This window comes from Saccostrea echinata, unplaced genomic scaffold, assembly GCF_033153115.1.
Source record: "Saccostrea echinata isolate AGI-Se365-2 ecotype Australia unplaced genomic scaffold, CSIRO_AGI_Sech_v1 ptg000034l, whole genome shotgun sequence".
Lineage (NCBI taxonomy): Eukaryota > Metazoa > Mollusca > Bivalvia > Ostreida > Ostreidae > Saccostrea > Saccostrea echinata.
The window spans coordinates 4051735-4066270 of record NW_026889783.1 but is presented as its reverse complement, the minus strand read 5'-3'; the positions used below and the strand labels follow the sequence as shown (position 1 = coordinate 4066270).

Genomic DNA, 14536 nt, shown 5'->3' with positions numbered 1-14536 from the left:
TTATATATCTCAAACTTATAAAGCAAAATGGCGAAATACAAGGCTTCCTTCTGGATGACTATTCTCTATGTGCTGATGAACTTCGTGACCGGAAGTATCCCCGGATACACACAGAAGGTGTTATTGGTTTCTATGGACGGTTTTCGATGGGATTATTTGAAGAAAACACAAACTCCAAACTTTGACCGCATGGCGCGGCTGGGAACGCATGCGCTGTACATTAATAATACTTTCGTCACAAAGACGTTTCCTAATCATTACACCCTTGTAACCGGTAAGTGTTGTAGGATTATTAAGAGCCTATAAACTATTTTATAGGCGTATACATCATTTAAAACATTCAATTTAATACATTCACATTACGAAGAAAATAGTTGTGAATTATAGTCCACAATATTCTTGGTAATTGTCTTTGAAGGTATGATTCTTATAATGAATAAAATATTTTTGAACACTATTCCACAATTCATCTTAATTACACTATGGCTGGGATTTGAACTCATTTCAGACTTAATAAATTACTTTTTAAGGACTATATGAAGAGAGTCATGGAATCGTCAGTAACCATATGTATGACCCGGTCCTTAATGCCACGTTTGGTCATCAAAGCCACGAGAGTGAGTGGTGGGATGGCGGAGAACCACTTTGGGTCACGGCTAGAAAGAACAACAGGACGAGCGCCACCTTTTATTGGCCCGGAAGTGAAGCAAAAATTCGCGGATATCGTCCAAACATTTGGTTACCTTACAACGAGAGTATTCCTTTTATCCCGCGAGTGGATCGGGTGATCGACTGGTTAGTAAACAAATCAATAGACTTCGTCACATTGTACTTTCATGAACCAGACAAAACAGGTCACATGTATGGACCTGACTCGACACAGATCGTACAAAAGGTCAAGGATATGGACGGGATTCTGGGATACATCTTGGATAGTTTGGATAGGAACTCTTTGACAGACAAGGTCAATCTTGTGCTCGTGAGTGACCATGGGATGACCGGTATTGACCTACAACATAGGCTGATTGATGTCTCTGAGTTGGTCGACATGGATGAGGACATTCTGTTCACGCTGGACAGCGGACCGGTCATGCAGATCAATCCAAGAAAGGATCCACAATACGTCATACAAAAAATACGGAACGCTTCAGTTCCACATTTAAATGTATATCTAAAGGAAGAGATACCAATAAAATGGCATTATAGAAATAATAGGAGGGTAATGCCAATCTTTGCAACAGCGGAAGAGGGTTGGAGTATTGTGACGGTAGGTTTGTTTCTCGATAGTGATGTATGTAGATATAGAGTTTGGATCGGCAATTATATGTGATATTGATATAGTACTGCAGTATTGTGGTTAACTATTTAATGTAACCCATATGTTCATCTTACTACAAACCACTTACATGATACTAAACATGTAACATCACAAAGGTAAATATGCGGAAATGCACGTTAAATCTGATTTCATCTCAGGTCCACTTGGAATGGAAAACATCTACTCTGTATTTAAAGTAGTAAAGTTTAAAATTTTAAATATCAAAAATGCATGAAGAAGCTTTAGCTCTGAACATTTTATATTTAACAAACAATGTTGCTTTTTTGTGATAAAAAAAATTCCTTTTTTCCATCACAACTTCCCATTATCTTTGACCTACAACTTTATCATTCAAAATACCCATGGTGTTGGACTATTTACTTTTAAAATTTTTTGTATGTCAAAAATATATATATATATATATTGTACACGACGCACGACAGACGACGACGTACAAAAAAGATAGCAGATGATTGATTCAACCGACCTAAAATAGAGGGTCAGATTAGTATTGAAACCGTAGTTTGTTCTTTGTCAAATAAAGAACCTTGATGAGATTAGCATGTTTATGTGTTTATTTGCCATTCAGGAAATTAGAAAAAATAGAGTTCATACAGTTAATTGTGACTTTTGATGATGTTTAACTCGATCTCCACAAGATTAAGCATCAAAAATAAAGTTTTCAGCGCCCAAATTTAGTTGTTCACGTGTGACAATCAATGTTTGATTTATACTTCTAATTTTTTTTATGATATTAAATTATCAAATACCTTTCCAGAATGCCACGTTGGCCAAAAGAATAAACGAGAAGGGAAATCATGGTTACGACAACGCTTTACTAAGCATGAAGCCAATATTCCTAGCCATGGGTCCAAACATTCGCCAGAACTATCAAGTACCGGTGTTTAAAAACGTGGACATCTATCCTTTAGTGTGTGAACTTCTTCAGATCCAACCTGCCCCCAACAATGGAAGCCTTCTGCGAGTGAAGAGTTTAATTGTGTCCAAAGACAGTACCAATAATGGTCCTGAACTAAGAGCAGTCTCTTTTTGGATTTGGATTTCATTCTTTTGGAATTCATTTTTATAAAAATATGTGTGTGAGTTTGCTCTGTGAAATACAGTAGGAACAAGTATTCTGAGTAGTTAGAAAGTTTGTGCATAAACATACAACAGATAATTTTCCTGATTCCCCTAAAAAAGAATATACGATTTTGTTTAATATGGCCAAAGTATTAATGACCTTTCAATATTCAATTTTTTGGTTTGAAAAGTGTGATAGTTTGATTTTATTTTATTTACTTTTACTGTTTACTGTTTCATTAAGACCATTGTTGACTTGGGTTTATTTTGTAAAGAACAAGGCTAGTTAAGCATCAAAATTGGCCTTGCCTCCAAATTTGATAAGATTTTTGTTACAAGTAGATGCCCTTTATAAATCATTTTATTTTTAAAATAAAATCTCAAACCGTTTATCTCATAGACTAAATAAAGAAATTTTGGATAAGAAATATCACGTAATTGACGTCATGAAGGCAGCACGGCGTCATCGTGAACTAAGATGCAAATTTTGCTACAAGTAATCGTATATATACGTAAATATTTTCTCTAATCGGAAAAAAAAATTGTTACTATCATGTGCTTTGTGAATAATCTTTTCTTAGACTTTTTAAACAAGGAGCTAGGTTCACTTTATGCATAAAATGACCCTGTTCTTGTATCAATTACTTGACTATCACCTTCTGTCCCATTTCATATATCAAAATAAAGTAGAGACTCAGTGCTCTCATTTCCTATAACAAAATTTCTTTTTGAGAATTCAGGTATTGGAAAACTGGCATTGTGAAAATGCAATGTTCTTGAATTTTGCAGAAAACATGCTTATTTGACTACATTCAGCAAAGAGTTAAAATATGAGCACAGCCCTCGATCCAAAAATTAAACCATGTTTTATGATCTTAAGAAACAGACCTTTCATTATGTAATTGCATATTTTGGATCAGAGGTTGTGCTCTATATGAAGTATTGAAAAAATACTCCAACTTTTGGCCATTCTTAAGGGAAAGAAGGACCTTGAGCTGAAAAAATACTTGTCATTCAATTTTTTTTCATATTTTGTATATTTCTTATTTAGTATGTCCCACATATCTTAAAGCAGTTATATCATTAGGTTTCTTGCCTTATTTTAGAGATATTGATTAATTGACAAATACTATGCCCTACGGTGTCTAAGTGGAGTTTTGATTCTCCATATTTGCGGGCTAATTACTCTGTCCATATTTGGAATTTTTATGCATATATAAAAAAATATCTCAGTGGACATGTATCTTTTAAAATATTTCAGAGTATGAATAGGGTTTAAAATTCGAAAACGCAAGTTTCTTCTAGTACACTGCATCTGGGTAGGGAAAATTACGTACTTTTAAGGACAACTTAACAAAATAATTAATTTACAAGAAATTCTATCATTCAATTTTTGAAAATTTACGTTTAAATGCAGGTCCTTCGTTTTATTGTTTAACTGTAAAAATATCGAATGGTGAAGCTGACCTTAATATTGCTCAGGACATCGTTAAACAAGACAAAAGCATGACAAAAACGTGTCATGTTTACATTTCTCGAGTACGGGAAAAACCAACGTCACACGTAAGCTAAATAAACGAAATAAGATATACCTACATAAGATTTTCGTCATCAGCCATATAAAAATAATTTTTATGTTCCCCGTTTCTCAAAATATCTCATAATATATTGATTATAACCTGTTTTTACACAATAATACTGCCAGTGTATTCACCGAGTATGATCTTGCTGTACTAACAGATCGTGTATGACGTCACCGACTTGTTGGACGCGCAGTGTAGGGAATCAGAGGAGTGGAACAACATATTCCGTAATTTGTTAATGTTTACAAGAATGTTAAAGTTTTTTTTTATTATTTTCATATTAGATGGCAATTAAGGTCAAGATCTAGTAAATGAAAGGTGCCTACAGATTTCTCAAATTTGAGAAATAAATTCCTTTAATTATGCTTTATAACTTTAGCATGGTCAAATAAGGTGTTTTGGGGCATAATTTGTAAGTAAACAAGACAAAAAATCATATTTTAAACTGTCATTTTCAATGAAAAATTAAGAAAACCAGTCATGAATTCGGGAGTTTTTTTCCATATCAGACAAGGGAAATGTATCCAGATTGCCTAGAGTCTCTCAGAAAACGGTAATTTGTATGTTCTTAGCCTCTTCTATAAAATAATATTAAATTGAATAATATAGGTATCGGGATTACTTTTCACATGATTTCAAATTGAATTCCATGAAAATACTTTATTTTCTACATAATTCTATTAAAGCCGTAAAGTACGGGAAAAAGAAAGTTGAAATTGATTATGACGTCATAATGGATCTAGCACCAAAATGATAGTCTAAAGCCATTTACTAGATCTTGACCTTAAAGTAAAATAAATTGTCAAAAATCTATACAAGAACCGATGGTTTACACGTTTTGCACTGTATATAAACGGAAACTATGCGTAGATAAACAGTCATGTGACCATGTGTCCTTCGTCCCCTTAAGGAGGAGAAGGACCTTGAGCTAAAAAAATACTTGTCGTTCAATTTTTTTTATATTTTGTATATTTCTAATTAAGTATGTCCCACATATATTACAGCAGTTATATCATTAGGTTTCTTACCTTATTTTGGAGATATTGATTGAAAAATACTATGCCCTACAGTATCTAAGTTGAGTATTAATTCTCCATGTTTCCGGGCTCATTACTCTGTCCACAATGGGATTTTTTAAGCATATATAATAAATGTTAAAGTGGACATGTATCTTTTAAAATATTTCAGAGTGTAACTAGGGTTTAAAATGCGCAAAAGCAAGTTTTGTCCATTACACTGCAGCTGGATAGGGAAAATTACGCACTTTTTAAGACAACTTAAACAATAAAAAACGTAATTTACAAAAATTCTATCATTCAATATTTTTTAATTTATGTTGAAATGCAAATCCTTCATATTATTTATTAACTGTAAAAATTTCGAATGATGAAGCTGACCTCATTATTTCACAGGACATCGTTAAAGAGGACATAAACATGACAAAAACGTGTTATGTTACATTTCTCGAGTACGGAAAAAACCAACTATGACGTCACAAGTAAGCTAAATATGCGAAATAAGATATACTTACATAAGATTTCCGTCATCAGCCATGCAAAAATAATTTTTGTGTTCCCGTTTCTCAAAATATTTCATCATATACTGATTATGACCTGTTTTTACATAATAACACCGCCCATGTGTTCACCGAGTATGATCTTGCTGTACTAACAGATCGTGTATGACGTCATCGACTTGTTGGACGCGCAGTTTGGGGAAACAGAGGAGTGGATCAATCTTTTTTCATAATTTGTTAATGTTTACAAGAATGTTAACACTTTTTATTTTTTTTTATAAGATGGTAAATTAAAGTTTAAAAATTGTCAAAAATTTATACATGAACTGATGCTTTACACGTTTTGCACAGTTTATATAAACGGAGACTATGACGTAGTTAACCAGTCATGTGACCACGTGTCCTTCATCCCCTTAAAGGAATTTACAGGATACGGTAAAAATGACGCATTTTATGACGTCATAATGCATTGACTATGAAGAAAATTACGTCATGTTCAATAGATACACAGTCAAAAAGGGTCCAAGTGATAAATACTGCATTGTCAACCAAAACGGAGCAGTTTCGATTTTTCTAAAACTCACAAGGCCAAAAAAGGCCCTAAGTGGCCCTTGCTCTTTATTTTATTTGAATCCATAATTATCATGAATATATGATCACTTGAAATATGTTCCGTTGGTCATTAAATTTAATAGGTTTCTGTATGGCAGTAAGTATGAATGTATATAACAAGACATAGTCAACTGTATTGTGATAGTCATTGCCTTATATTGATTTTAATTAACACTGTTTTTCTTTCACATGCCATTAAAATTATGAAATAACTTTCAATAATAAGCTTGATTTAAAATAAATATATTTTATTTAAATAATAAACAGTTAAATAGATTTATAAACAACTTTCTATAATGTAAGTCTAGAAATCTATAGAGTTCTAAAATTACAACTTAACTTTAACCTTGAATAAATAAATAAAAATAGCCATTGGTCAGTATTTTCCCGCCAAAACCTTTAATCCCATTTGTCTAGAGTGTCCAGCTAATTAAACATACACTTCATATACTGTAAGTATGAATTAGAGATGGACCCATTGTCGCGACAGCCGTCGTGTTCTGTTCAGTCAGACACAACGAGATTTTTTTTTTCTAATTACAATTTTTTTATATATAAATAAAATCAGTATTAACAATATTTACACCATAACTATAGGGCGACCTGGCATACCTTCTTTGTGTATCTTAGGAAGCAGATAAAATTGTCCTGGTCTACAGTCAATAGGATTGAGTGTCTCATAGACGTTGATACCAATCTCCATTAAACATGAAGTTGTTATACTTGAGAACATGTTCAAGGAGCTTGGCAAGGGACTCGGTAGAAGGAATTTGTATGGATCTACTATCCCAGACTTCTCTACAGGCTTCGATACCCTCATCGTGCGGAATATTGGTGTACAAAGATGTGACGTCCATAGTCACGAGAAGGGTATGATCTGGAAGGCCAGTAGAGGGCGTCTTGTTAATGTAGTCCGTGGTGTCCTTGAGATAGGATGGCAAATTCTCTACGTGTGGACGGAGATGTAAATCGATTTGTCTCTTCAGTGATGCTCATGCCGAAATGTTGGAAATCCAAAATACATGTATTTCTAAAATAATAAATGATTTTAAAAAATCCTTGAAGATCGGAAAAGGGGGGGGGGATTGCCAAAGACTGGAGCGAAATACATCGAAGGATCAGAGCTATGTAATAAACAATATAACTTGAAACTGTCTTGTATGTTTCTGCTTCGCTACAATATGACATACCACAAATTGAGAACAGACTGAATTGTTTATTTTCAGTATCTAAAGTTTATATGGTGAACAAGCGCTTGAGCAGGATAATAAATCTGTTACACATCTGGTATGATACTTGAAGTTTAAAGCTATTAACACATTACATGTACAAGATCAGTGGCGGATCCAGGATTCTTAAAAACGGGGGACCCAACCAGATCGTGGTCTGGGTACGGGGACCAGGGGGCGAAGCCATCGGAAGCTCTTAGGTTGTAGGAGTTTTATGGAACATTTTTTGACTTATTTTAGCTAAACTCTATGTAAAATTAATGCAATATCCCACAACAACAAAAAAAGATCATTAATTGGTCACAAAAGGGGGCCCTGGGCTACTCTTAATCCGCCAGTGTAAATATTGTGTGAGATTGGGACTCTTCATTAATCTGGGACGATAAAAGGTTCTCTTTACTTATCCTGTCAGGACATAAGTACTTCCGGTGTTTCTAATAACTTTCTTACATTCATTTAATATATAACAATTATATACAGTAAAAACTAAAAATATTACATGACGTTACAAAAGTCATATGTTACTCTTACATTGTATAAAGACAAATAGCACTTACTAGTATATAAACATCTAAAATTTAAATATGTAGCACAGGTATATATGAAGAATATTATAGATAATTTTTATAGCATTATTTTGTAAAAATATGAATAACATTTTTTATTTTTAATTATATTCATTTTTTTGTAAATCCTATATTATGACTTCTTGATAAAACATGGACAGTATACATAATCAGTTTTCATTTTAAGTTCATGATTTTGAGACATGAATCACTGATACATTTTTCTTCGTTTCATTTTTTGCGTTCGGTCTTGTCATAGTTTGTTCTGGTCGATCTCCAGAGGCCCCGGATTGAGACGATTTTCTAACGTTTATCACAGATACATGAGACGGAGATTCGTTTAATTGTATACTAGTATTTGATTCACCATTTTGATTTTTTGCTACTGATATTTTTTTTGAATTCTCTATATTTACACCATTTGTATCGACGGCGTGTTCCTTGGTATTCCCTCCATTTTGTATCACGTGATTTATGCTTCCATGATTTATTAGTTCCTTTTGCTCTTCTGTCGACACAAGATTACCATTGTCGGATTCAACTTCGGTATGCACATTCTGATAATAAGCTCCGACTTCGTTGATGTCTCCAGCATCCTCTTTCTCTGAATCGAAATTCAGTAAGTCCATTTCCGGCAGAATAATTTGGTCGTAAATTGAGCTTATACCGCTGCTGAAATGCCGGTAAGTAATTCCAATGGGGTTCCTTTGTTTTCTGAACGGAATCTTTTTTCTCCTAACATAGGAAATATACTTTAATATACATATATTTTACTATTACTTCACATCACCATTGTAACTAATATAAATGACGTCGAAACTCACCGTTTAAAGACGATTGCTAGTATCGCCATGAGGATTCCAACGATGGTTACAGACACGACTACAGTGATGGCTCGTTCTGTCTTGGCATCTAAAATCATAAGACGTTAAATGATTATCAAAGTAGTTAAAAGGCTCGTAGAACAGGGGGTGGGTGGGTGGGGGGAGCCCCCCACTTTTTCTGAGAATAGTATTTTGCTTTACATGTACATGTAGTTCTTTTAGATGCTTGTCCCCCCCCCCCCCCCCCACACACACTTTTTGATGCTGTAAGGTCGAACACAAGCGAATTCCAGGATTTGAACAGCCAATTGTTTTTTGTTTGTTTGTTAAAATTTTAGAAAGTTGCCCCCCCCCCATCCCCCACTTTTGGTCATTTTAGGTTTTTTTTTTTTTTTTTTGCTTGTCAGATTTTTCTGGGAAGTTGGCCCCCTACTTTTGAAAGCGTTGCTACAGGCCTGGTTAATATTTGACTGTCTAAGTAATATCAAATTTTGTCGTCTATTCTCTTAGTTTGTAAGAGTGACAAACTCAGTAAATTAAAAGTTTTAACTACTATAAGGAGAATTTTAGCACAGTATCACTAATCCACCCCCACCCCAAAAAACCTTAAGCCTTATTCCAGAAACACCTTTATCTCAGTTTTGATAGAACGCTTATTGCTTAGTACAAATATGTGCATTATTCTGCAAGTTTAACGTATTTTTTTAAATAAACAAGCAAATTCAGAGCAGTATGGTACCATTAATTTCTTTTTTAAAAAATATGTCAAACTTCAAGAGATCAAGATTGATTGTACTCCTTGAAAGGTGTTGCCTTTTTATTTATTTTGAAAAGAAGGTTAAACTTGTACATGTGATATATGAATGCCCTATCATCTTTCACTCAAAATTAATTTCTAATGTTAACATTTTAGAAAATTAGGTCAACCTTCACGGAGTCAAGATTCATAGTGCAATCGAAAGAACTTAACATTGTTAATATTTCTTAAACATTAAGAAAATTATAGCCTGTAAAGGTTTAATTATTGAGCTTAACTATCACATTTTTAACAAAGGGTACCTTGCATTTACCCCCAAGAAAAATGTTCAAAGACAATAAAGTACTGCTGAACATAATTCACTGTTGTTTACTTAAGTGGGCAAAATACCTGCAAATATTCATCTTGGCCTATGAAAATGCTGTGAATGCTTTATTTGATCACAATTCAAGTACATGTAATAAACTGTACATTTCAATTTATTTTATTTTTGACCAAATGGCAGATCACACTATCTGCCTAAAAGTATACCACAAAATTGGAACTCTTTAGTGTGCAGTGTATAGAGGGCTCTTAATACACAAAATATGAAACTACTATCTTTCTTCATTAAAAGGTTATGACCAATAAAATATGTAAGAAAATGAAGTCAAACTTCAAGGTCATAGGGTACTAAAATCATAGTGCATTCGAAAAGGTCTTATCGCAGGTAATGCGCATGTGAAATATGAAAGCCCTGTCTTTGCTCATTCAAAAGTTATACGCAAGGTTAAATTTTTAGTGACGGACGAATGGGATTTAATGATCTCATGCTTTATAAAAAGCGAGATATAATAACATTCTACACATGATTTTAACTCGATGTGTAAAACTGTGAATCATGTGGCATAAGAGAATGTGATAAACCAAACAACTTTATGTGTAAGATTATAACCTGTTCCGGTCTGTGATTCAGGCGCTATCGGTCCCTGTGTTACTGCTTCTGATGCTGTGGTCTTAGTTGTCACTTGAGTGCTTGTTGTTGCAGTAGATCTTTCTGCTGTTGTTTCTGTTGTTGATGCTTTCGTAGTTTCTTCTGGTGTAGATGGTGATAGATTTGTGGTTGTAAATCCTGTTGTTACCTCGGTCACATTTGTTGTGGAACTTTCCATCGAAGTCATAGGAATTTCTGTTGTGGAACTCTCTGTTGTTAGTTTACTTTCCATTATTGTTGTTTGACTTCCTGTAATGGTAGGATGTTCTGTTGCTGTGAAACTTTCTTTTATTGTTGTACCTCTCTCCATTGTTGTCATTCTAGAACTTTCCATTGTGGGATTTTCTGTTGTAAGGCTTTCTGTTGTTGAACTTTCTGTTGTTATGGGACTTTCGGTTGTTGATTTTTGACTTTCTGCTGTTGTTGTTTGAATTTCTGTTGTTGTAGGGTTTTCTGCTGTTGTTGTGGAACTTTCTGTTGTTGTGGGACTTTCTGTTGATGTGGGACTTTCTGTTGTTGTACGACTCTCTGTTGTTGTGGGACTTTCTGTTGTTGTAGAACTTTCCGTTGTTGTGGGACTCTCTATTGTTATGGAACTTTCTGTTGTAGTAGGACTCTCTGTTATTGTGGGACTCTCTGTTGTTGAAGGACTTTCTGTTGTTGTGGGACTTTCTGTTGTGGTTGTGTGATTTTCCGTTGTAGTGATTATGCTTCCTTCTGTTGTTATTGTAACTGTGGTAGTGTCTAATAAATCATTAGCCTACAATAAAATTAATGGTTTTTGGATCATGCATGTATCATTATATATATATATATATATATATATATATATATATATATATATATATATATATATATATATATATATATATAATATTGCATGTAGTTGATTGTAAAATTGAAATTTTCACCCCAAGAAAACCATTGTCAACCGAGTCTACACTCATCTACATGCAATTTTTATTATATTATACTGAATATTTTATACAAATACATGTAACACTGAACCTTTTGCGCATAAATTATGCGCAGTCACTTCTTTTTGGAATAACACCCATCGTCAAGCAATGTTAAATGTTGCTACGCTGGAGGGCGTGGCTTCATCATTCAGCGGGTAAAAGTGTTTTTTAACAAATGTTTCTCGACGAATAAGATTCAACTAATTTACATGAACATTATCATATATTGAATGTTTAATACAAGGCATTTTCAATGCAGTTTATACATACATTTCCACAGACTGCATAGGCTTTTTGAGAAATGTCATCACATTTTTCAATAAAAGAGCATCTCGACTGACCAAAGCAGATTTGACAACTTGTCACAACACCGGGAGTCTCTCCTGAAAAAAAAATCTTTGTTTGTAAAGTTTATGACAAGATTTTTAAAAGTTAGTTTACACCATCGAGAAATGGGGAAATAACTTTTAATCAGATATTTCTCTCTGTCTCTCTCTTTTCTGAATCACTGTCTCATTCTTCGTCCGTAGTGTGTCGTTTAACTTTTCACATGTAAGACTTTTTTGAAAACACAGCAAATGATAATGCATCCTTGAATTTGTTCAAATAAAGGAGCATGACCTGAATTTAGTAATAGTGCAAAGTGGGTAAGATAATTTTTAAAAAAATAAACTTTTGTGAAAGCTTTCTAAAATAAAGCTGTTTTTAAATAATTGGCCCTAAACCTTAATATAAGACCGCGGACCATTAACTGGCAAAATTGGAAATATGCAGCTTACGTCATTTCCATCTATCGCAGTCAAACACTTGATAATATACAATGAAATGGGCGGGTACAATTTGACACGGACGTCTGCGAAAACATTGGATTAAAATTGCAGTTCGAAATTCATTTTCAATCCACCTGAGCTATTTTTAGCAAAGCTATAATTATATGATCGAAACGACAAATAATTTCAGTTCCCAAATGCGTATAGTTTGAAATTAATGTATAACAATTTTCTATTTTGAGGACAAACAAAAGTTATAGAAGATATAGCTATATGTATATTCTTTTAGGGGAAGACCATTTGATTCTAGAAGTTGGGGGGGGGGGGGCTAGCAAATTTTGTCGAATCAGATTATTTATGGTTATGTCTCACATGAAAGAATATATTAAATATTTGTAGGATGAAAAAAGACATTATTTATTTTCTTCTTCACTGAAAAAAAATTTGAAATTCAATTTCAATCCATCTGAGCTGTTTTCAAACCTTAAGGAGGCTGGGGGGTCAACAAATTAACCACTAGATTTAACTTAATTTTTTAGATATGATATCTTAAGCTTTCAACTATCATTTGGCAAAGAAAAATTTCAAAAATTTTGGTTTTAAAATTTGATCATTTTCTATATCTTCATATGGAGCTCTTCTTCTAAAGGAGATCAATATAGTCTAAAAATGGCCACAACCCCCCAGCCTCTTTAAGTGTGAATGTATGATTCAAAAGACAAATAAATTCAATTCCCAAATACATATTGTTTGAAATTCATATTTATATGAGTTTTTTAGCCTATAATTTTAAGGACACGTCAAAGTCCTAGAATACATAAATATAATTTATCAGGGGACGGCCATTTGATTCTAGAAAGGGGGGGGGGTGTCAAAAATTGTCGAGTCAGATCATGCCTTCACATGAAGAATGTATTAATTTTTAGGATGACAAGAGCTTTTATTTTTTAGTTTTTTCTTCTCTGAAAAATGTTTGACAAACAAAAACAGGGAGGGGTTGTCCAAACTAAAATAAAACGTTCTTATTCATTTCCAAGATCGTTCAGTCCCTCCCCCTCCAACCACCCAACACACACATACCAAACAGAAATCAAATATTTTTCCCTTTATATTTCTTTAAAAACATGGGATAGAAAATTCTGATTTATATATATTTCAAATTATTTGTCTTCTGTGTCAATCAGTAACACCGTGCGTTCTAGCGTAGCTGAGGTGGATTGAAAATGGATTTCGAATTGCAATTTCAATTCCAATGTTTTCGCAGACGTCCGTGCCGAATTGTACCCGCCCATTTCATTGTCTATCATTAAATGTTTTGACGGTAACAGATGAAAATGACGTAAGCTGCATATTTCCAATTTTGCCAGTTAATGTTCCGCGGTCTTATCTTTGAGATTCGGTCTCAAAATAGGTTTAAAATAAACAACATCTTTAAAATTCTTCTCAAAAAACTCTCAAACAAATGCAAGCATTTTTGTTTTTGGAGATTCGACTTTATTGAAACCATGGCCCCAAAACGGTACTACCACAAAACGACCCAAAGTTTGAATTAACATAGGGAAACCTTACAATTTTAGAATGCCAATTGTATTTTATTGAAGCTATACTCTAGTAATACTTATTCAATCCTTAGGACCGAGGGCAAGAATGGGACTACAAAAGGGGTTATTTTTTTAATTTGTAGGAAGTTTTATAAGAATAATTTTTAAGAATAAAGGGGTATTTAATTTTAAAATTCATATGCAGTCACCAGAAGTTAAGACTCAATGCTTTCAAAACAAAAAAAAATTCAAAGAAGAGCTAAAAAACGTCAAACGTTCACCAAAAGGTTCTCTTGTAGGATAGAATCCTATCAGTATACCATTGTCATTACGACAAAATGGAGTACATAAAGTTGGCGTTTTATCATGGAGTAGATGAGAGAAGGGAATGCATGACATGGTTCAGAAACTTGCCATGAGACTATTAGGTTATCATTAGGGCTAATGGCCGCTTGTTAGCCTAAGCAGTCATCTTAAGATGAATAAAGGCAACGAAAAACTCATGAAAGATGCAGTCTTCTCCGATTATACCCTAATTCCTCTTTAAAACGAATTTATGTTTAATACTCAATATTTCAAAGCTTTGAATGCTGGTCAGGCTGTGATAGTCCTTGGGTTTAAAACAAATGAACATGTGTATTATAGACTCCCGGTGAATGAGGGAGCATCAGGCAGATTGAACCGGTGTCTAAGATGTATAGTCTTTCCATTATATGTTTACTTTGGAATGAAAGGTCAAGGTTGTCAGGTTTCATGGTCCCAAACAATTGTCAAAATTGGAATATTATAGTAATTACTTGAATTT

At 33.6% G+C, this 14536-nt stretch overlaps 2 protein-coding genes across 2 annotated transcripts; one reads left to right on the top strand and one right to left on the bottom strand.

Annotated features, from left to right (window-relative positions):
- The first annotated feature begins 56 nt into the window (after positions 1-56).
- Positions 57-2540, top strand: LOC133199400 (ectonucleotide pyrophosphatase/phosphodiesterase family member 5-like). Its single transcript, XM_061335203.1, has 3 exons — positions 57-274; positions 531-1267; positions 2097-2540. The coding sequence occupies exons 1-3, from the start codon at positions 76-78 to the stop codon at positions 2406-2408; spliced, it is 1248 nt and encodes a 415-aa protein (XP_061191187.1). The 5' UTR covers positions 57-75; the 3' UTR covers positions 2409-2540.
- Positions 2541-6511: 3971 nt separating this feature from the next.
- Positions 6512-14060, bottom strand: LOC133199697 (uncharacterized). Its single transcript, XM_061335567.1, has 5 exons — positions 14052-14060; positions 10423-11221; positions 8732-8819; positions 8324-8642; positions 6512-6538 (listed from the first exon to the last, which is right to left on the bottom strand). Exons 1-5 carry the CDS (start codon positions 14058-14060, stop codon positions 6512-6514), a joined length of 1242 nt encoding a protein of 413 aa, XP_061191551.1.
- Between the last annotated feature and the right edge of the window lie 476 nt (positions 14061-14536).